Source organism: Littorina saxatilis, linkage group LG3 (genome assembly GCF_037325665.1).
Source record: "Littorina saxatilis isolate snail1 linkage group LG3, US_GU_Lsax_2.0, whole genome shotgun sequence".
In the NCBI taxonomy this organism is placed as follows: domain Eukaryota; kingdom Metazoa; phylum Mollusca; class Gastropoda; order Littorinimorpha; family Littorinidae; genus Littorina; species Littorina saxatilis.
Genome location: NC_090247.1, coordinates 18,283,545 through 18,305,596, shown reverse-complemented (window position 1 = coordinate 18,305,596; position 22,052 = coordinate 18,283,545). Strand labels below are relative to the sequence as shown.

The window sequence follows — 22,052 nt, the reverse complement described above, 5'->3', positions numbered from 1 at the left end:
GAATGAAACTGAACGCAATGCTTTTTTTCACCAAGACGACATACTCGTAGTTTCGTCAGTCCACCGCTCGTGGCAAAGGCAGTGAAATCGACAAGCCATGCAGAATAGTGCGGTAGTGGTCGCGCTGAGCAGGATAACACGCTTTTCTGTATGTCTATTCTTTTTAGCTTACTGAGTTTGTATTTAATCCAAACATATCTATATATATATACGACTTGTGTCTGTGTGTCTGTGTGTCTGTGTGTGTGTCTGTGTGTGAGTTCGCGATGCACGGCCAAAGTTCTCGATGGATCTGCTTCAAATTTGGTGGGCATATTCAGGTAGACCCGGCAGAGGACACAACCTGGTCGATATTTCAACACGTGCTCTCAGCGCGCAGTGCTGAACCGATTTTGTGCGCGCTGAACCGACTTTGGTTCCACCTCAGCTACCCGGGCCCCCATACCGACACACCAAAGCCAAAGTTCTCGGTGGATCTTTTTCAAATTTGGACACCGTATTCAGCTACACCCCGGACACAATATCATCGATGAGATATTTCAACACGTGCTCTCAGCGCGCAGCGCTGAACCGATTTTGGTTTTTGTGTTCATTTCACCATTATAAGTAACTCTTCCTTATCTTCTCATCTTCTCCAGGTTTTCAGCGTTTACCTCCCTTCCTTCGTATGGTGCACTATATTATGAGTGCAGCGTCTTCGGATATTCCCGGCGTTCTGTTACTATTTTTAGAAGGTCACCGCAGTGTCCAGAACGTAAATTGGACACGTAAATTATCCTCACTGTAAAAGTGCAAAGGTCGAATCAATTTATAGCCACGCGAAAAATACACTGTCATCTATCTCTCTATAGATACGGCTTCTCTGTGTTTGTGTGTGTGTGTGTGTGTGTGTGTGTGTGTCTCTCTATGTGAGCAACACCTGGGGATTGTTCAGTTCTGTTTGTGATGTGGTCTGGCGGCTTTTGTGTATTTGTATGTACTGGCCTTCCTTTGAAAAGCCATAACAGTTCAAAAGGGCTTACAGATAAGCTATAAATTGCTCAATCCTGTTTGAGTGGAGTTCGCCTCCAAAGGTGATTAACACGGTTACATTCGTCGACAAGGATGGGACTCGATATGGTCAGGAATGGCATTATGGCCACTGAATCATTTTCGTGCTGTTCCCATTCCACGAATCTGGGAGGGACCTAAGCTTGGCGGGTCCATTGTTCGGACCCGGCGAAGCCGGCGTACGGCTCTAAGTACTTCTTCCCGGCGAAGCCGGCTACCCGGCGAAGCGGGTATTCATTCTAGTCATATCTATATGTTTTTGGAATCAGGGACCAACAAGGAATAAGATGAAATTGTTTTTAAATCGATTTCGGAAAATTAATTTTAATCATAATTTTTATATTTTTAATTTTCAGAGCTTGTTTGTAATCCACACATAACATATGTATATTTTTTTGGAATCAGAAAAATGACAAAGAATAAGATGAAATTGTTTTTGGATCGTTTAATAAAAACAATAATTTTAATTACAAGTTTCCGATTTTTAATGACCAAACTTATTCATTAGTTTTTAAGCCACCAAGCTGAAATGCAATACCAAAGTCTGGCCTTTGTTGAAGATTGCTTTGCCAAAATTTCAATCAATTTGATTGAAAAATGAGGGTGTGACAGTGCCGCCTCAACTTGTACAAAAAGCCGGATATGACGTCATCAAGGTATTTATTGAAAAAATGAAAAAAACGTCCGGGGATATCATACCCAGGAACTCTCATGTCAAATTTCATAAAGATCGGTCCAGTAGTTTAGTCTGAATCGCTCTACACACACACACACACACACACACCCACACACACACACACACACACACACACACACACACACACACACACACACACACACATACACCACGACCCTCGTCTCGATTCCCCCTCTATGTTAAAACATTTAATCAAAACTTGACTAAATGTAAAAAGAGAAAGAGACTGACTGAATATTGGACTGACTGACGTGAGTGCACGGTTGTGAGTAAGTGTCCATCATCAGAAAAGGTGAAGACTCTAATTCTAATTTCTAAATACAATTTTTATTTAAAATCTGCTTTCATGCTTTCAGTTGTGGAAAGGAGGTTGATGGGGTAGGGAGAGATAGCGGAGTGTGTGGGGGGGGGGGGGGGCTTGGTGAGAGAGAGAGAGAGAGAGAGAGAGAGAGAGAGAGAGAGAGAGAGAGAGAGAGAGAGAGAGAGAGAGAGAGAGAGAGAGAGAGAGAGAGAGAGAGAGAGAGAGAGAGAGATCAGGAAGGCATGAGAGAGAGACAGAGAGATCCGGAACGACAGGTCTTCTTTTACTCTGGGATCAAGATCGAAGTGCTGGGTGGAAAATTACCTGTTGTCTCGTGCCAGTCTTTGTCAATTTCCTTCGGCAGTCTTCGTCTGGGTTATTTGATCACATGATGGCTTGCTTCCGTTACAGGTAATAAACAGAAATATTCTTGCAAACAAGAAACTAAAATTGACATGCTTGAACGCACGCACACACACACACACACACGCACGCACACGCACACACACACACACACACACACACACACCTCTATTTCTTTCTCTGCCTCCCCCTCCCCTCGGTGCCTCCCTTCAACGCCCTTCATACTCACAAAACACTGCGTTAATGGTAGTTCATGTTCTGCCATTTCAGAGCCTCTTCACCTGATCTTCTCTTATTTCTTCACAGAAATGCGAGGAGAAGCTAGTTAGCCATGTTTTGCACAAGTCCCCCTAAACGCGCAGGGTGACTGGGGGCAAAACACACTAATAGACCGTTAGTTACATTATGTCTCTGCACTCTGCGCCTTCATTAATAGCAGCACTCCTTGCCCGCTAACAGGGGGTGCTTCTTTTTTGTGCTTTTCTGTTTATTTGTGTCCGTTCTTCGATCCATAGTCCAAGGTTGTGCGGCACTAAGACTAATTATCCTTTATTTGGTGATGAAAACATGCGTTGAATTTCTTGTAATGTACGGTGTAAGAAGATTGAAGGACAGAGCAGGCGGCAGCGCATTAGGGTTTGGTTTTGGGAATAGAGAGTGGGGGGGGTCCCAACTTAAACATCATGGCCAGCGGCTTGACTTTCAATTTGGAGGGGGGGGGGGGGGGGAGGAGCTGTGTGTGTCTGTGTACTGTTGCAAAAGTGTACGATAGAACGGACAGTTACAGCTGGTGATTTTTGACAGAATGTATACCCTCTAGAAGTAAGGTAAGAAAAAGACAAAAAAGCTACACATCTGAAGACGGTCCTCTTGACTTTAATTTTGAAAAATCCGGAAACCCTTTTCAAAATCGGGAATTGTGGATTTTTGGATGGGAACTTTCATCCGTGGAAGTGTGCCTTGTTACGAGCACACGCTGGCGTTCCTTTACCCTTCCAACAACATAAACTCCCCCTCACCTTCACCGGCTTTACGCGGAAAAAAGACAAGACATAAAATCGACGTTTAGCGTGACGAACAGAATTCTCACATATGTTTTTCTGTTTGCGGAAACAAATCACCACAGTGGTTTTGGCTGTCTTTTTCTTCTTTTTCCCTCTCTCCCTTTAGTGTTGCTCAAGATTACCTTTCTCCTCTTTTTGTTCTTTTGTTGTTACCCTTTTCTTTTCGGCGAGGGCGAAGATGGACCTAAGGTGGACAGAACCTTTGTTGTGAGGGGAAGGGTAGAGAAGCAAGGAATATCTTTGCTCCAAGTATTGGCGTAAAGAACTGCTACTGACAAGGAGAGAGGCACGTGAGACACGCCGATAACTGAGCAACGCGACTGTTGCCTGCTTTCTTTTCATCACCTTCTCCCATTGTGCTGCCTCGCTGCCCTTGTAGACATGTCCACAAACTATTTTCACTCATTTGTTTCCCTCGGCCGTCGCTGCGGTTGAGGTGCGCGGTCGAAGAACTCCAGGAAAGCTTGAAGTTCGGCAGCAGGTCTCTTGGTGATGCTGGCATCTTACAATTGAAGACAAAATGAAATGCTGATATAATTTCACAATGAGTTTTCATCATTCCAAATTTCACAATGCGTTTTCATCATTCCGTCAGCTTCTTCTTCTTCTTCTTCTTCTTCTTCTCTGGGCAATGAAACCATGCACGTACACTTGTAGTTTTTGCAAGTTTGCTTTTGCGTTTATGACCGTTTTGTACCCGAGCATTCAGGCAGCCGCGGTCCGTTTAAAAGAAGGGTGTGTGTTTATTTTGCGGAAACGCTTGCAGTTTCGACAAAGAAACAAAAGAAAAGATGTAGCGATTCTTGGCAGCGATGCCAGAACCGCATATGCACATGGGGACATGATTTCTGGTAATAATTATCAAAGTTGACCTGTCCGGATGAAGGTCATTCCCATGAAGAAATCAAGAATTCATGATCTCAATCAAAGCAAAAGTTTGACAGTTTTCCTGAAATTGTTAGACACACGAGAAGGGAAAGTGCTAAGCAAAAATAACTGAACATTACTCCCATCTCAGCTTCCCGTAAAGTAAGCTTCCATCATTTCTATCATGCTTTTCTTTCTCCGGATTTTCAACATTCTTTGTGACATTTTCCACCTCTTTTTTGGACACTGTTCTTCCTTTGGTCTGCTTCTGTCTTGCTTGATTTGTATGCTTGGTACCAGTTGACACCCATGTCTGTGGTTGAGACCTCGCCAAGTGAAGTCATCTGCGAAGGGCGTCCTCAGACGAGAGTGCCGCACCAGGCTGAACCACCGAGTTCTACGGATAGAGCTCAATGTCTGACACTCTATGGTGGCAGAATGTGTACCGGTGTCGGATTTCTTCACATTCGCGCGTCATTTCCTGAGCATTGAGGCGGATGAGTAGATACCTGTTGCTGTACGCGAAGAGTGTTCCGTGAAGGTGATCTCGCTGACGAGCTGGGTGTTTACTCTGAACGGCAGATTGTGTCGATGCAGATCGTCTTGAGAGGCCTTGCATGGTTTTTATTTCTTGGAGCACAGAGTTTCAGTCAGCAGGTAACAATTAGTAACATGGCATCATACTGAGTTTAAGCTTGCTGTTGTTTGGAACGCACCATCTTGAAATTTATTTCTGTGTCTTGTCGTGGAAAGTTTCAATCGTTAAGATCACTCCGTCGCGATATAACCTTGAACGGTTGAAAACGACGTTAAACACCAAATAAAGAAAGTTAAGATCACTGAGAACATCAACATCATTCTGGGCATATCTGCATGCTCGGCTTTTGGCTAGTCGGCGGGGACTGCAGGTATAAGAACCCCCCTCCTCCCGCTCCCCGTTCAAAGGTGGCGGCAGGTAGGCAAACTGGCAGTAGACAGGGACATACAAAGTTGTGTGTGTTGGGAGGGGGGGGAGGTAGTGGATCATCCATAGGCTAGGCTGACTGTTCACGGAAGTATAAAAACATCCAAGTGCAGTCCAAGTTCAAGGGAAGACAGACGCATTCAATTTTCATTAAAATGAACTTGAATTCACCCTCTCGCCCTCTCCAACCCTCACTTCCCGCTCCTTCTGGCAACAATAGATCTCCCATGAATTCGTCTCGTCCCCAGAAAAAAACAAGAAAAAACACATAAAACATTACATCTGCAAGATGTCCCAGGAGATCGTTTAAAACTACAGGCCCGTAATGGATGGGCTGTCTGCAGTTAATGAAGTGGCGACCAAAGGTCAGTAGGTTTGAGGTCCGGTGACCGTTTCTGGCGTCATTGTGCAGGCCCCATGGCACCGGAACTTGACGGATAGCAGCGCGCCCAACTCGGTCATCCACTTCCGGGGTACTCATTGCGACACTTCCGCTAGGCGAGTCTGCAGTCTGTGAAATTTCAACCCAACGACATTGCGTCTGTAGAGACAGAAATGTTGCTGTCTCAAGGGATCGGATGGGGTAGTGGGATCTATGTCAGAGGTTTGTTTTGTGGGCGGAATGTAGATTTTTAGATAATCGCGCATCTAAACACTCCGGAAGTGAAACAACTGACTGCATTTTGTAATGAGTGCCACTTTCGTTTACCTTATAGTCAAAGCTTCATTATTTTTAAATTGGGGGGGGGGGGGGGGAGGGGGCGGGGGTGTATGAACAGGTAGTCATGCGCGTGTATGATCCACTGCAAAACCCGCCGTCATAATTGCAACAACAAAAATTCACTTTACTGAACTGTCCGTTTACGAAGTCTATCAGACAAAAAATCTAAAGGTTATTGTGTTTCTATTGACAGCTAGCAATGTAACTTGTCGTAACTAACACACAGAAAGAGCTGAAGGGGGGGGGGGGGACAAAAAATCTAAATGTTATTGTGTTTCTATTGACAGCTAGCAATGTAACTTGTCGTAACTAACACACAGAAAGAGCTGAAGGGGGGGGGGGGGGGGGGGGGAGTAAACCTAGAACAACAACAAAATTGCTGGTAGGGCAGAAACGAACAGACGGGTGTTTTGACGTATATACACGTATGATCTAAGTGTGGCGAGACGGCGCGTGACGGCGGAAGAAGAAGCGTTGTGACGACAGACAGGCAACAGAGGGCACAACAAATGGGCCGTGACAAAGAACATGCGCAGCCAGGCCGTCTAAGGCACAGGTTCCGCGCCGCCTAAAGGCCTTTTTACACGCTCTCTGCCTTCTCGCTGATGGTTCCGCTAAGTCTTCGCTAATGGCTATTGACATTGTAGACGCCAGCGCAGCATCTACCTGCTAAACAAAAATAGAGGGAAGAAAAAAGTGACAAGAAGTGTGTCTAATCGTTACAGCAGTCCGCTACCGTGCTAATCCCTTCCGCCAAAGCTGCTTTCTGGTCGTAATAATGTTTGAGCTTGCTCCTCGCTGCTGCACCGAGAAATATTAACTGTTGCTCTGCTCTTGAGCGTGACGATTTAAACTTGTTAGCGAAAGAAAAACAACAAGCAGGAAAGTCTGGGATTGTCTTGATGTGAGTTAGGGGGTGGGTGGGGAAGGGGGTAGGACGGGGAACAGCTAGAGATGGAGTGGTGATGGGGTGAAGCGGTGGCAGACGCGTTCAACAGATCGTTTCCGATGTGAAAAGATTACGCAGGAGTTGTAAACGTTCGCTGTCACAGGTGCGATGTAAGCGACTAATACAATCTGAAGGAGAACGTATATTAACAGCGTAATGCCGTACACATTCCTAATCAGCAGCATGATACATTTCATCGGAATATACTCCAAGAGGTCGAGCCTACATCACTTGTAGGAAACGCTGAAAGTTTGGGGTTAAAATATTACTCATGAATGTCAAAAGGGTCTTTCCTGGCTAAATTGTATAGGCATAGATAAAAATGTCCATCAAATACCCGCGGGACTCGGAATAAAGTAAAAAAATTCCATCTCACACGGCATTAAGTCTCAGGAAACATGAATACACGCATGCAGGAAAAAAAAAATATGGGTAGCGCCGTATGTATGGCAGCTCGCTTTTCCCGGGGAGAAAGCAGCCCGAATTTCCATGAGGGTAACCTCACTGGACTGTAATTCTTATCCAATCGAATCCAATCCAATCCAAGTCACGCGAAGAAGAAGACACGTGATTCGAGACTTAAAAACAGTGCTCAATAATTTCTCATTAATACGCACACAGATCCGCAGCCTGAGATACCCCCCCCCCCCCCCCCCCCCCCCTGTTTCCACCCTCTCTCTCACTCTCTTTCCCTCTCTTACATACACACACGCACAAAAGCACGCACGTTGGACAAAGATGTTCTAGGCTACGCTAATTAATGTGCGTTGGATCAGTGGTCTCAATCAGTTACTTTGTTGGCTTTCTTTCACCCGACCGTTATTCATGGATATTTGACCAAACTTCCTGGTCTGGCCCCACCTCGAAACTGATTTGCTTTGTTACCGTGTTTTCATAGCTTTGTCGTTCGCTCTTTGCTGTCAATGCAGTTTTGAACCAGCACGCACGTTGCACGTGCTTCATTTGGCAGATGTGTCACTGATGGGACTGGTCACGTCCGTTGTGGTTCTGTTATCATTTCGTTTTGACAGATCTATATACCTTCCTTTTCGTGTGAATAATGGTATAATTGCACCACCACAGAACTATTAAGAGCGCTTAAGTCTTCTATTTGCACACATAGCAAACATCAGTGCAGAGTGTATTTGGATTTTGTGTCGTTGAATCAATTTGGCAGGTGCGCATTGGTGTCAGCTGCGAAAGTGTGTGTGTGGGTGTGGGTGTGTTCGTGCGTGCGTGCGTGCGTGCTTGCTTGTTTGTTTGTTTGTTTGTTTGTGAGTGTGTTGCACTTATACCGTTTATTGAACCCAACAGGTGGTATTAAACTCCACAGTTTGTCGCAATTTCCTCTCTACATTATTTTTATTCTCCGTTACACCCGACATTTTCATGATTGATCTCACAAATTATCGACAGCTTTCATCTGAACTCAAGTAAATGACCGATAGTGCAGCTCTCTCTCTCTCTCTGTCTCTCTCTCTCTCTCTCTCTCTCTCTCTCTCTCTCTCTCTCTCTCTCTCTCTCTCTCTCTCTCTCTGTCTGTCTAAATATAACTAGATGAATACCCGCTTCGCCGGGAAGAAGTCGAGCCGAATACCCGGCTGCGCCAGGGACCCGGCTTTGCCGGGTGTACGCCGGCGCACCGCACGAAGGAAGGGAGATAAACGTGCAAAACACTGGAGAAGATAAGGAAGAGTAATACCCGGCTTCGCCGGGATAGTGACCTTCTAAAAATAGTATAACGGGAATATGGATTGAGCGTTGTCGACAGTGACCTTCTAAAAATAGAAACGGGAATATGGATTGACGCCACACGAAGGAAGGGAGATAAACGCTGAAAACACTGGAGAAGATAAGGAAGAGTTACTGGGAATGGATCCAGAGAAAAACCAAACTCGGTTCAGCGCTGCGCGCTGAGAGCACGTGTTGAAATATCTCATCGACCAGGTTGTGTCCGGGGTGTAGCTAAATATGGCCACCAAATTTGAAAGAGATCCATCGAGAACTTTGGCCGTGCATCGCGGACACACACACACACACACACACACACACACACACACGTCACACACGTCACACACGTCGTATATATTCTTCGCCGGGGTGAATCGCGAGACAGAGACAGACAGCGTGGCGGTTCACCACAATCACCTTTGAAGGCGAAGTCCTCTCAAACGGGATTGAGAATTTTAGAGCTTATTTCTAAGCCCTATATTATCTGTTATGGCTTCTCAAATGCTAGAACATACAGACAGACAAAAGCCGCAAGACCCCATCACAAACAAAACTCTACAATCCACAGGTGTTGCCTCCACACGTACACACACACACAGACACACACAGACACACACAGACACACACAGACACACACACACACACACACACACACACACACACACACACACACAGAGAAGCCGTATGTATCTATCTATATATATATATAAATATATAGAGATAGATGACAGTGGATTTTTCGATAAATAGATTCGACCTTTGCACTTTTACAGTGAGGACAACTTATGGGTACATGCAAGGAAAGCCCACAACTTGTAAGGCGAACAACTCTGCAGAGTCTGCTGTGAAGGGCGAATATTTTGTTTTCTGTTTGCTGAGAACATGTGCTTTGCCTAAAAATACTGACCAATCAAATTCATGTCACTATACTTATAGCCACGCCCAAACAAGTGCAGCAACAGGTTGACACTGGAGCGCTGTCCACGCTTTTTTTTAAACGCACGAAATGCACGGGATTTGAGAGGAGTTTTGCGCTTGGCATTTTCCAAATAAGGATATCCTACTATGAGTACTATGCTGGAATACTACAAGGAATTTTCAAACGGCTATACTGGCTTTGTCTTTCCTGATCGAAAGGGGGTGTATTGTTGATATTTGTAGATAATAGACTCTGCATTTGAATGGTCAAATGGCTATTTCGGTATAAAAATGTAGACAAGGACCTTTAAGGAAGCTTCATCAGGAAAAACAAGAACACAAAAGACAACAAAAGCAGACGGAACGAACAAGGTTTGAAAGAAAATGGAAAACATGCAAACACCATTTTGTTTCAAACCTTGTTCGTTCCGTGTTGCGTCTGCTTTTTGTTGTCTTTTGTGTTCTTGTTTTTTCTGATGAAGCTTCCATCGTGCCGTCTTGTCTCGTTCTTGTATCGGTGAGTACAGTATTCTTTTTTTTTATTTATTTTTTTAACTTTGTTCATCTTACCACAGTCACTTCGTTGTTTAGATATAATATATACAACGCACACATATCCACAGAGATACACAGTCACAGATACACACATTCACCCCACCCCCTCTTTCTCTCTGTCTTTCTGACACACACACACACACACACACACACACACGTGCGAGTTTGATATATGTTTGATTCAGTTGATCTGGGTTCATTTTACATCCCGCTTCAAGCACACACACCACCCCCCCTCCCATCCATCCACCACCACCCCCCCCCCCCTCCTCTCTTGTTGATTCTTCCTTTTTTTCTGCATAGAGAAAAGCAACATAGAGGAACGCAGTGCTTTGTTAAAGGAAGAGCGCTGTTTTGATAAAATTACCGATTCTGACAAGCCATCCTCCTCAAGAATAATCACCATTTTTGCCTGCATTGTGTGCCCACGTCTTTCACTGGGAGTATCTTGCCAGCTTCTTTTGTCAGGTGAAGTGCTGTTCATATGGCCTATTTTCAACCCTTTTTCAACCCCTTTTACAGCCATTTAGTCAAAACAAAGTCGGTTGAAAATCGGTACCTATGTGAACAGTTCGGTCTACTATTTGTGCAACGATTCTCAGCCGACTTGCACATTCGGGCTTCTACGGTCGTATTCGTTGTTTTTTTCGGAGAAGGGAAGGGAAGGTCATTCCCTTAGCGTGGCGTTGCTAAATCTGAGCAGTGGAGAAGTGAGACAAGGAAAGTCTGCCCCATGTCGCCGCTAAATCGCCGCGAAGCTGAACAGCGTTAAACTGAATTTTCAAATAGCTAACTCAGTACGGACTAAATGGCTGCTTGATCACCGGGACCTTTCCCATGGTCAACTTCTCGCCTATTTACTTGGACAACTTCTAAGCGACTTGTTACCACCAAAAGTTGGTATTAATCGGTCATGTGGCCTGCACCTAACAGTCGGAATCAATTGCATCATGAAATATTTCCGCTTTTTCCACTGTTTGGATGCGCCGCTCAAATTTTCCTGTTCGTGGTTTTTGGCAGTCAGGATGCGTCGATGATATATGTTTTGTTTGAAAGCAAGATGGCTGAGTGTCTTATCTTGAGAATGTTTATGTGGTGCTATCTTCTTGCGTGATCTTGCTCGTTTCTAGGTGGTAATATGCGCGATGATGACTGATGGGGGTGGGAAGAAAAAGAGTTTAGTATTTTTTGCAGTTGTAGTAAACGCTGAATGTCAAACATCACTCATCCCCGCCAAAGTGCACGAGCACGCGTTCATGCTCGCACGTGAATATATACGGACACACACTCTTTCGCACACACACACACACACAATTCACACACTGTTGAGTGACTACAAATAAAATACCTGAACAATATCTTCCCTTCTGTCTAAACTACATATATCATGGAAATAAAAGCAGTAGAGAACTGTCCTGACTTTCACATGAGGTAAGAGGGCGTTTTACGACGACGCTCACCAAAGATCAGTAGTTCCTGCATAGAGCGTGTGTTTTTGAGTCACTTGAGAAAATGTGACTCTATGTAATCGGTCAGTGTTAGTCTGTCCGGCCGGCCGGCCGTCCGTAGACACCACCTTAACGTTGGACTTTTCTCGGAAACTATCAAAGCGATCGGGCTCATATTTTGTTTAGTCGTGACCTCCAATGACCTCTACACTTTAACGATGGTTTCGTTGACCTTTGACCTTTTTCAAGGTCACAGGTCAGCGTCAAAGGAAAAATTAGACATTTTATATCTTTGACAAAGTTCATCGGATGTGATTGAAACTTTGTAGGATTATTCTTTACATCAAAGTATTTACATCTGTAGCCTTTTACGAACGTTATCAGAAAAACAAGGGAGATAACTAGCCTTTTCTGTTCGGCAACACACAACTTAACGTTGGGCTTTTCTCGGAAACTATAAAAGTGACCGGGCTCAAATTTTATGTGAACGTGACTCCCAGTGACCTCTACACTTTGACGTCTGCTTTGGTGACCTTTGACCTTTTTCAAGGTCACAGGTATGCTTCAGGTATGCATTGTGTTGTGAATAGCAATTTCTTCCTGTCCATCTGATGCCTCATATAATATTCAGAACTGCGAAAGTGACTCGATCGAGCGTTTGCTCTTCTTGTTTTATTTTTTATTTGGCAGAAAGACATTGGTAGAAATTACGAAATGAATTTAGCAAATCATTCCCGCTCGACGGGCGCAGTGGCGTGGTGGTAAGACGTCGGCCTCCTAATCGGGAGGTCGTGAGTTCGAACCCCGGTCGCTGCCGCCTGGTGGGAAGAATGGAGATTTTTCCTATCTCCCAGGTCAACTTATGTGCAGACCTGCTAGTGACTTAACCCCCTTCGTGTGTACACGCAGGCACCAGACCATGTGCGCACGAAAAAATCATGTAATCCATGTCAGAGTTCGGTGGGTTATAGAAACACGAAAATACCCAGCATGCCTCCCCCGAAATCGGCGTAAGCTGCCTGAATGGCGGGGTAAAAACGGCCATACACGTAAAACTCCACTCGTGCTAACAACATGAGTGAACGTGGGAGTCTAAGCCCATGAACGAAGAAGAAGAAGAAGGGATGATTCCCGCTCTGCACAACCAGCAATCAGACTGTAGATGTTTGGCATGTTATGTGCCTTAGTATTGAGACGCTCTTATTTGTATGCTAAAACCTGCACACATCTCTGGCGGTGTTCATGCCGGTGTAGTATCACGTTTAGTCCCCCGTTTGAAAAGTTATTCCCGAAAAGTTATTTCCTATACTTTTCATCAAGACTTGTCACCATGCCGAGTAGATCTAAATTCGGAAGTCTTCATGTGGCTGAGGCATATATCTGACATAGCGTCGATCTTGTTGTAGGTTAACCTCCTTTCTGAAACAAATGGCAAAATGCGATTAGTTATGATGACTACAACCTACACAAATATAAACAGTGTTTTGAAACAGAATAGTCAGGTTATACAAGCCACTTTACCTATGCAGCATGGTAACCCTACAATATGCGAAACATGTCGACTGCAGCAGCCTGGTTCTTAAAATAATTGTGACGGTCAACACAGCCAGAAATGCCAACAAAGACAAGAAAGCTGTGGCAAGGTAAGCTTACCAAACGTTACATAGCGAATCATATGATAGTGCGTAAACAGCAAACAGTAGATCTACAATCAAAGAGAGGATCGAGTCTGGAATGAAACGCGATACAGATCTAGCATTCAAAAACTGTCTTTCACGTTCAAGGAAGTTGTTGCAAAGTACTTAAGACTTACTAAATTGTACAGACAAAACCATGACAGTGCATGTTTTGAATCTGAGGAAAAAATCGTGATCATTTTGACTTTGAGAACAGATTCATTCCGTTTCCTTATATCTGCATGTTCAAGTAAATGGTGGACAGTTTTTTTCGGGCAGAGTAAACTTAACTTGAGACTCTACTGCAAGTCTTGAAATTCACATAAATCGAACCACGAGCAAAGACATCCAAACATTACAGGCACTTTAGATCAACTCATTTCACTAGAGGTGACTGCCTAGCACTGTGTTTGACATCCGTGTCTGCTGAAATAAAAAGAAATTAAAACAAAACGGATTAACAGTAGGTGACACGTTATCAGAGTGGGAGACACTAGATCTGTCTCTGAACTTACCGGGATACGGCTGCAAGATCGACACTGACTGCCGCGCTTTCGACAGCTCTTCCTCGCGTGGACATTGGAAACACGCTGTGCAGATCAAATTGTAGGAAATCTCCCTTTGGTATCTTCTTTATTTACTTTTCTGGAGCTTAGAAACCGAACAACATGAAATCGTCTTCCCCGGCGAATCGGCGAGGTGAGAACTGGACCACAATCCTTCGCGCGACCCCTGACCTGATCTTGACACCTGACCTGCCGTCTACATGCCAAACACGACACAAATCAGTCAACTGCTTGTACCCCTTCAAAACCCCCCACCACCCGTTTTCTTTGGATACACGCTTTAACTACACACATGCCGACACAATGTTGATCATTGCTTCAATAATTTGAAGATGGTGCTTGAAAATTAACCACGTGAAATGAGTATTTCGGTGTTTAGCCAAAAATGTTAAAGTTTCTACCACAGACATACACACATACGCACGCACGCACGCACAGACAAAGTTTACCATCACATAGGCTACACTTACGTGAGCCAAAAATTATGTGAGGCACATGTTATGCTTTCATCAAGAGACACATTTGGTCACATATGATCAAGGTCAAGGTCACTTTGACCCTTATGAAATGTGACCAAAATAAGGTAGTGAACCACTAAAAGTGACCATATCTCATGGTAGAAAGAGCCAATAAGTACCATTGTACTTCCTATGTCTTGAATTAACAGCTTTGTGTTGCATGACCTTGGATGACCTTGACCTTGGGTCAAGGTCACATGTATTTTGGTAGGAAAAATGTGTAAAGCAGTTCTTAGTGTATGATGTCATTGCTAGGTTTAGTTATTTGACCTTGACCCTGAAGGTCAAGGTCATGTAAAGGTCAAGGTCAAGCATGTGAGTCGTATGGGCTTTGCCCTTCTTGTTGCTTCGTTCATTTTGCCTTTTGCCATCATGTTGACTATTTTGGCTAGCTGTTCCGAAATATCATTGCCAAGCTCCTCATCAGCCTCATAATCTTGCTAAATCCCTGTCAGTATGTCACTTTCAGCATTTTCATCACTGCGATTTTCTGTCTGATCGCCACAAGATCTCACACAAGTAAGATTTTCAATTTGGTAGTCCAAATCTTCATCAGAATTGTCCACCAAAAAAGATACGGTACCGTCTTCTTCTCTGCGTCTTTTCTTCTTCAAAGGGGAACTACTCCGAAATCGAACACATTCTGATTCTTCGTCTTCCACAATTTCCCCTTCTTCTGCATCCCATTTCTTTAGTGCACGCAGGATTCGTTCATTCTGCTTTTTCCTGTCATCCCAATCCATTGTCGGTAATTGTACTACCTCAGGTCGAGGTTTTTCTTTTTGTTTCACTTTTGTGATTTCAACCATGTTTTTCTGGGGTCTCTGTGAACATGGAGGGGAAGAGTCTTCACCCTCGGAATCGGATTTGAGCAAGTTTTCTTCGCTCTCCATTCCAATTTTTTTAAAAGAACAACGCAGGAAGGTTCGCGGAATCGAAAGATGTACTTTGAGACCGAAAAATTCGATCGTAAACCAAGATGAATCACGATAAACAACCGAAAAAAGCGGAGCATCGGTTTTAGACGTGCGCTAATGGCGCCGGAAATACGGATATGACTCTTCCGGACCTGCGCTCTCTCACATATCCTGTAGTTTCGGCTAAACTACGTGAAATGGAATCAAATGTAAGGCAAAAGCTAAAGATGATGATGTGCTTTGTTCGTCGTTTCATTGTTTATTTGACAGTCGATGTTTTGAGAATGATGTGTGGTAACTGAAGCACTGCACGTGAAGCCGGTGCTTGACAGTGCACTGAGGTCAGCCTGCATGTTATTTACTCTCAGTTTGCTCTGAACCACCGCTCTTCTGTGTCGAAGAGTGTCATCATTTTTTGTCGTTGGCAGAAATGTCGTTTTAAAAGTACACTCCCTCCCGTGGGGACCATGTTGTATTTCACCACACATCCACCAAGGCATTTTACGTGGGCAAAGAACATCCGTCTACTTAGGACTCCAAGAATCGACAGCCTGACTGCTTTCTGTTGAGAGTGAGACAGTTTGGCTCAATTAATTTTGCAACTGACAGCTACGTCAATTGCCGAAGTTAATGCAGCACACACAAAAAGAAGAAGAAAAATAAAAAGTAAAAAATAATCAATATATATAATTATCTATATATAAAAATTTTTTTTACAAAGAATCCCGCTCTGGACATGCAGCAGTTTTCTGCTAGGTGTCAGAGTGGAGGAACTGCCCTATCCAATGGTAAAGCCCAGCCAGATCAGAGATAAGACCAATCGAATGGTTTTGTTGGTTGCATGTATTGGTATCGTATCTCATTAATAACTGTAAAATGATGTTGTTGGTTGCATGTACTGGTATCGTATCTCATTAATAACTGTACATGGTTTTGGTTGATTGCAGGCCCAGCTGCTGGACATGCGGTCAGAGCTGGTGGAGGAGAGGGCGGCCAAGGAGGCGCTGCAGGCCGAGCTGCACACCATGCTGCTACAGCTGCACTCCACACAGCTCCAGGTCCACCAGGCCAAGGGCATTGAGGTCGACTCCAACGACATCAAGAGAAAGCTGGTCAGTAGTGTTGGGTTCTGTGTGTGTGTGTGTGTAGTGGTGGGGGGGGGGCTACAGCTGCACCTGCACTCCACACAGCTATAGTTCCACCAGGCCAAGGGCATGGAGACATCAAGAGAAAGCTGATCAGTAGTGTTTGCTTTTGTGTGTGTGTGTGTGTGTGTGTGCGTGTGTGTGTGTGTGTTTGTGTGCCAGAGTGGGATTTTTAACAAAATGTGTTTCGCTGATTGACGTTGGTGTACTGTCAGTTACAGAATAAATTCATTAGAGAGAAAAATGACAGTGCAGAGAAAGCAGTCGATGTATGATATCTGTCTCGGTTGGAAGGATTGTGTTCTCCAAGGTAACAGATCTATCATGCTTTAAGCTTATCGAGACAATTTGCACAGGGAGGAAGGAGCCTTCAAGCTACAGGGACAACGGGATGGGTGGGGGGGGGGGGGGGGGGGAGGGAGAGAGAGAGAAGGGGGCTGTAATCCTTTCATGCAATAAGGAGAAGATAAGAAATGCAGTTGGCAGATGTGGGGTTTTTGTTTTAGTTTTTACAATTTCAAAATTTATGGTCATGAAACCTCGCCCTTTTCCATCAACAGTGCAGGCGTGACCTGGGGAAAAGACGTGCGGTTTTGTTTTACCTTGCCGTAATTAGCAGACGGACATGATTTATCAGAAATTCCAGACATTTACAGCCCTGCTGGAAAATTGATTTTTTTTTTATTTTTTACTTTGAGCTTTTCACATTAAAACAAATGATTGGTTCAGTTTACAGTGCACAAATTAGGTCATTTGACATCAGAACATCGAAACCTATCGTTTATGTTGATTGAATGAGGTGCAGGATAGACAAAGAGAACAAACGCAGAGAGTAAAGTTAGCAGGAAAGGAGGCTGTGGCGGGGTGGTAAGACGTCGGCCTCTTAATCGGAAGGTCGAGGTTTCGAATCCCGGTCTCGGCCGCCTGGTGGGTTAAGTGTGGAGATTTTTCTGATCTCCCAGGTCAACTTATGTGCAGACCTGCTAGTGGCTTATCCCCCTTCGTGTGCACACGCAAGCACAAGACCAAGTGCGCACGGAAAAGATCCTGTAATCCATGTCAGAGTTCGGTGGGTTATAGAAACACGAAAATATCCAGCATGCTTCCTCCGAAAGCGGCGTATGGCTGCCTTAATGGCGGGGTAAAAACGGTCATACACGTAAAATTCCACTCGTGCAAAAAACACGAGTGTACGTGGGAGTTTCAGCCCACGAACGCAGAAGAAGAAGAAGCAGGAAAGGAGGCTGGGATGAAGGGACACAATGTGTGGATAGCGTGTTGATCACAGTTCATTGTGTCAAGATTTCATTGAAAAGAGTCATTTACTCTGAACTAAAGTCACACACCCACGTTCATTCCAACCCTGCCCTAACCGCCACTTACACACACTCCACAATCAATGATTTGCTCGCCTTATCAGGTCGTTTTGTTTCTGTTTATTTGTTTGTTCATTGCCTTCGTGTGTCCTGCCCTCTTCCTTCTTCCGTCCAGGCTCTGACTTTTTCTTGGACTCTGCTTTTAGATTGTGCTCTCTCTCTCTCTCTCTCTCTCTCTCTCTCTCTCTCTCTCTCTCTCTCTCTCTCTCTCTCTCTCTCTCTCTCTCGAGGTATTACACACCGGTACGACCGAACTAAGGGTATCAATAAACTACGCTTGTGCATCGGGTTGAAAGTATACCCTGATCCCTCGGAGATATACCTCCACTCCGGTCTGAACGACCTCACGTGACATGTTATATGGTAGAAGAGCATGCTGTCGCTTATTCTCCTTCTGAAGATGAGGTATACCTTCACTTCGGTTAGACTGAAACGATGCTCAAGCAGCGGAATTTGTGTGTGTTTTGTTTCAGAGCAAACTGATGTTATTTTATCCTAACAAACAAGAAGATATTCTCACGCACCGCCTTGTTCAGGATATTCACTAGTTGACAATGATGTGTGCTAATAAATAAGCAATGAAACGAACAAAGGAAAGAACGACCGAACGAAAGAACAAATGAACCAAAGAACGGACGGACGGACGGACGGACGAATTGACGGACGGACGGACGGACGGACGGACTGACGGACAGACTGACGGACGGACCAACGGGCAGACTGATTGAGGGGCGGACCGATGGACAGGGGGTGGGGGAGGGTGGGGGGGGGTGTTACGGGTAACCCCTCCTGATCCGGTCCTGCAGGGTATTCCTTCAACCCTCTGCACAAGAGCAATCTTTTGATACAGACTGAAGGACGGACGGACTGACGGACGGACTGATGGACTGACCGACAGACTGTCGGACGGACGTACGGACGGACATACGGACGGACTAAAAGGACGAAGGAACGAATGAACGAAGGAAATAACGAAGGAACGAAAGAGCGAACGAACCAACCCACGAATGAACGAAAGAACGAACGAACGAACGAACGAGCAAACAAACAAACAAGCAAACAAACAAACAAACAAATAAACAAGCAAACAATAAACAGTATGTGCAAACTGGCGCATTTTCAGAGCAGTTGTCAAACGTTTGGAGGAGGTTTACGGTTAGGCCAGGGTGGGGGGGGGGGGGTGTCCCACCAACAGGAACATCCCCCCCCCCCCTCTCTCTCTCTCTCTCTCCTGTAGTTCGGCCGGGCCCTGCACAAGAGGAATTTATTGATACGGACTCAGTGAAGGAAGAACGGATTGACTGACGGACGGACGGACTGACGGACGTACTGAAGGACTGTCGGACGGACTGTTGAACGAACCAACGAACCAACGAACAAACGAACGAACAAACGAACGAACGAACAAACAAACGAACAAATTAGCAAATGAATACATACATTCGCAGAGAGAAAAAGGCAAAAGGTACATTTGTGGAGTCAGTAAGGGGGGTGGGTGGACTTCCGGAACCCAGGAACCTTGGGAGTCCACCCTGGCCTAGATCACACACACTGATCGACACACACTGACACGGCTGACACACTGACACACACACCACACACACGTGACACACACACACACACACACACAACGTGACCACACACACACGGGCACACACACACAGACACACACCCACACCGGCACACACACACACACGCACGCACACACACACACACACACACACTGTGACACACACACGTACACACACATACACTAATGACACACACACACACACACACACACATACACAAACACACACACACACACATACACACACACAAACACATACTGACACACTCGCAACTGACATATCAGAGGGGGGTGGTAAGTCATTTGAACGTTTAAATTCTTTTGTCACAAATTTTAAGTACCCATCAACAATAGGGCGTATGCATAAACTCCCGTCTTTTTGGTGGAAACTGACCTATGAGAGTAGTTTCCCTTGTTTGGGCCAAACAATGGCGTCAGCGAAGTGAAATTCTACCATCTGTATCTGTATCTGTGAGCGAGTCACAGTCGTTCTTGCGTGAAAGAGGCGTCACGTTTAGCGATTACCGCAAGCATGAACTGTCCGATTTAGTGCAGAAAGCATTTGAAATCAAGTTGCCCATCGATTCCGAGGCGCTGATCGAGGATCGAGCCGAAGTGATCGGCTTGAAACTGCGCGATTTAGCCGGTCCAGAAAACCCACGACGACGCAATGTTCAGAGCTCTGCAGAATCCTGGTTTCTTGTCAGGAAGTACCAACATAAACATTCTACCTGACTTTTCTGAGTTTGATGTGTGCACGTACCAGCTCAGTGCATCAAATGCGTCTGTTGCCAGTGTGCGGGATTACCGTAAATCAGAAGGATTCCAGATGATGAGAGATGGATAATTATGTGGTAGGGTTAGGCATCCCATCACTGCCATCAGAGCCCCCAACAGATGGCTATGTTGCTGTCAAAAGCAAAGTGAAGCCAAGAACCCAGTGACTGGTGCAAAATTTTATTCACAGTGGATTGTAATGACAAGTGTGGACATGGACCTAAGGAGCTGCATTTTGTCAGCCTTCTGCACCTGCAAGGGAGGGTATGTTCATATTTTGCTCGTTATTGTAAACACATTTAGCAGGCTGTCTATTCTTCCTTACATCTACACCAAGATAAAGGGAAGTAAAGCTAGCTAACTAACTAACCAGGATGTCAGGCAGTATTTTTTTAAATTTTTATTTTTATTTTATTTTTTGGGGCGGGGGGACTATTTTGATGGTTGATTGACTTTTAGGCCATAACAAACTTTGGTACAGGCCATCAGTAGACTTGCACTGTTTGTAACTTATCTATTTCATTTAAATTAAACTGATCTACATACATGTATGTGTTTGCAAACAACAGTTGTGGGCAGAATGATGAAGTCATTGTGTGTGCTTTATACTGAAGTGTTAAAAAATTAATTAACCTTTTCAGCATTAGTGTTGCGACTTCATAACTTTAAGATGTCCAACTCATATATTACTCCCTATTTTAGTATTTGTCATTGTACCAATGACATTTAAAACCTAAAAGTTAAAATCTGGTGTAATGTCTGAACAGCGTGTGCTGGGGAAGCACACAGTAGTGTCATTCATGTTGAGAGGGTTAACTATTTTAGCACTGTATAAATGCATCATTACAATTTACATTGAATGCGTAAACTGTTGCAGATTAGATGGTTATTGCCGCCATGTTCTGGCCACACTGTATGAGGTCATCGACTACAGAACTGACAGCAAAACGAGCGTCACTTCCGAGTCCTGCAGATGGGTGCGACGTGCAACTGAGAGCAGCAACGGAGTACTACTGACTGACATCCAAACAGATCTAGTCCAAAGGCCTGCAAATGACACGTAAGTAAAATTCTATAGATCTAGGAGTAGGTAACTGAGATTAAAATTGATTGCACGTACAGGGGGGGGGGGGGGGGGGGGGAGTTCATTTTAGCTCGCTCATAGATCACAGAGTAAATATTTGATTGATTGATATGCAACTTACATAGCACACATATCCACACACTAGGTGTATGCTCAAGGCGCTTGGATGATGTTCTAGTCCTCCCTCGTGGTGGCTGTCTCACCCTGTGGTGAGACCAGTGACTCGGCTGCCGCTGGCGCTTAGTAGTATTAGTAGTACTGATGTAACACCACAGGGATAGGTGTATGCTGGGTGTGTTCATGTTTCTATAGGCCACTTTATTGCTGACAGATCTTTATTTTGCGTGCTCAGTCTTTTTGCATACGTCACTACGTGTGTACACTACACACACTGAACCTCGGTTTAAGGTCTCATCCGACAGTATGTGCATGTATTTTATAATTTTAAGAAGTCAAAAAGATAATTCATAATTTACAAGATTGTACAACATCAGTTCAGGTTGCATGACACTGACAGGAAGATTAGGCAAAAAAAAAAAAAAAGTCTGTTCCTGATCACCCGACGAACCCTAGCTTGGACTCAGAGGTTTGGGGTCGGGGGTGGGATGGCAAGCATAACATTGATAGATGACTATAGTTTTGCAGTGGTTTGCTGTCTTGTACTATGAGTGTTAACAGCAATTGTTTATAATTTGTTACTCAACTTACAGTAAGGACAATTAGCTTTTCTCAGCAACTGCTAACAATTGTGACTTGCAACAGCGCTTCCTTAAACATTGGGACACTTCTTTTGTT

General features: G+C 44.6%; 1 protein-coding gene across 1 annotated transcript in view; it reads left to right on the top strand.

Annotated features, from left to right (window-relative positions):
• Nucleotides 1–22,052, top strand: part of LOC138961790 (Golgi-associated PDZ and coiled-coil motif-containing protein-like) — a gene marked incomplete in the record, with an annotated part of 73,797 nt that overhangs the window by 16,153 nt on the left and 35,592 nt on the right. The window contains 1 exon segment of the mRNA XM_070333466.1: nucleotides 16,253–16,417. Within this exon segment, the coding sequence (XP_070189567.1) occupies nucleotides 16,253–16,417 (165 nt within the window).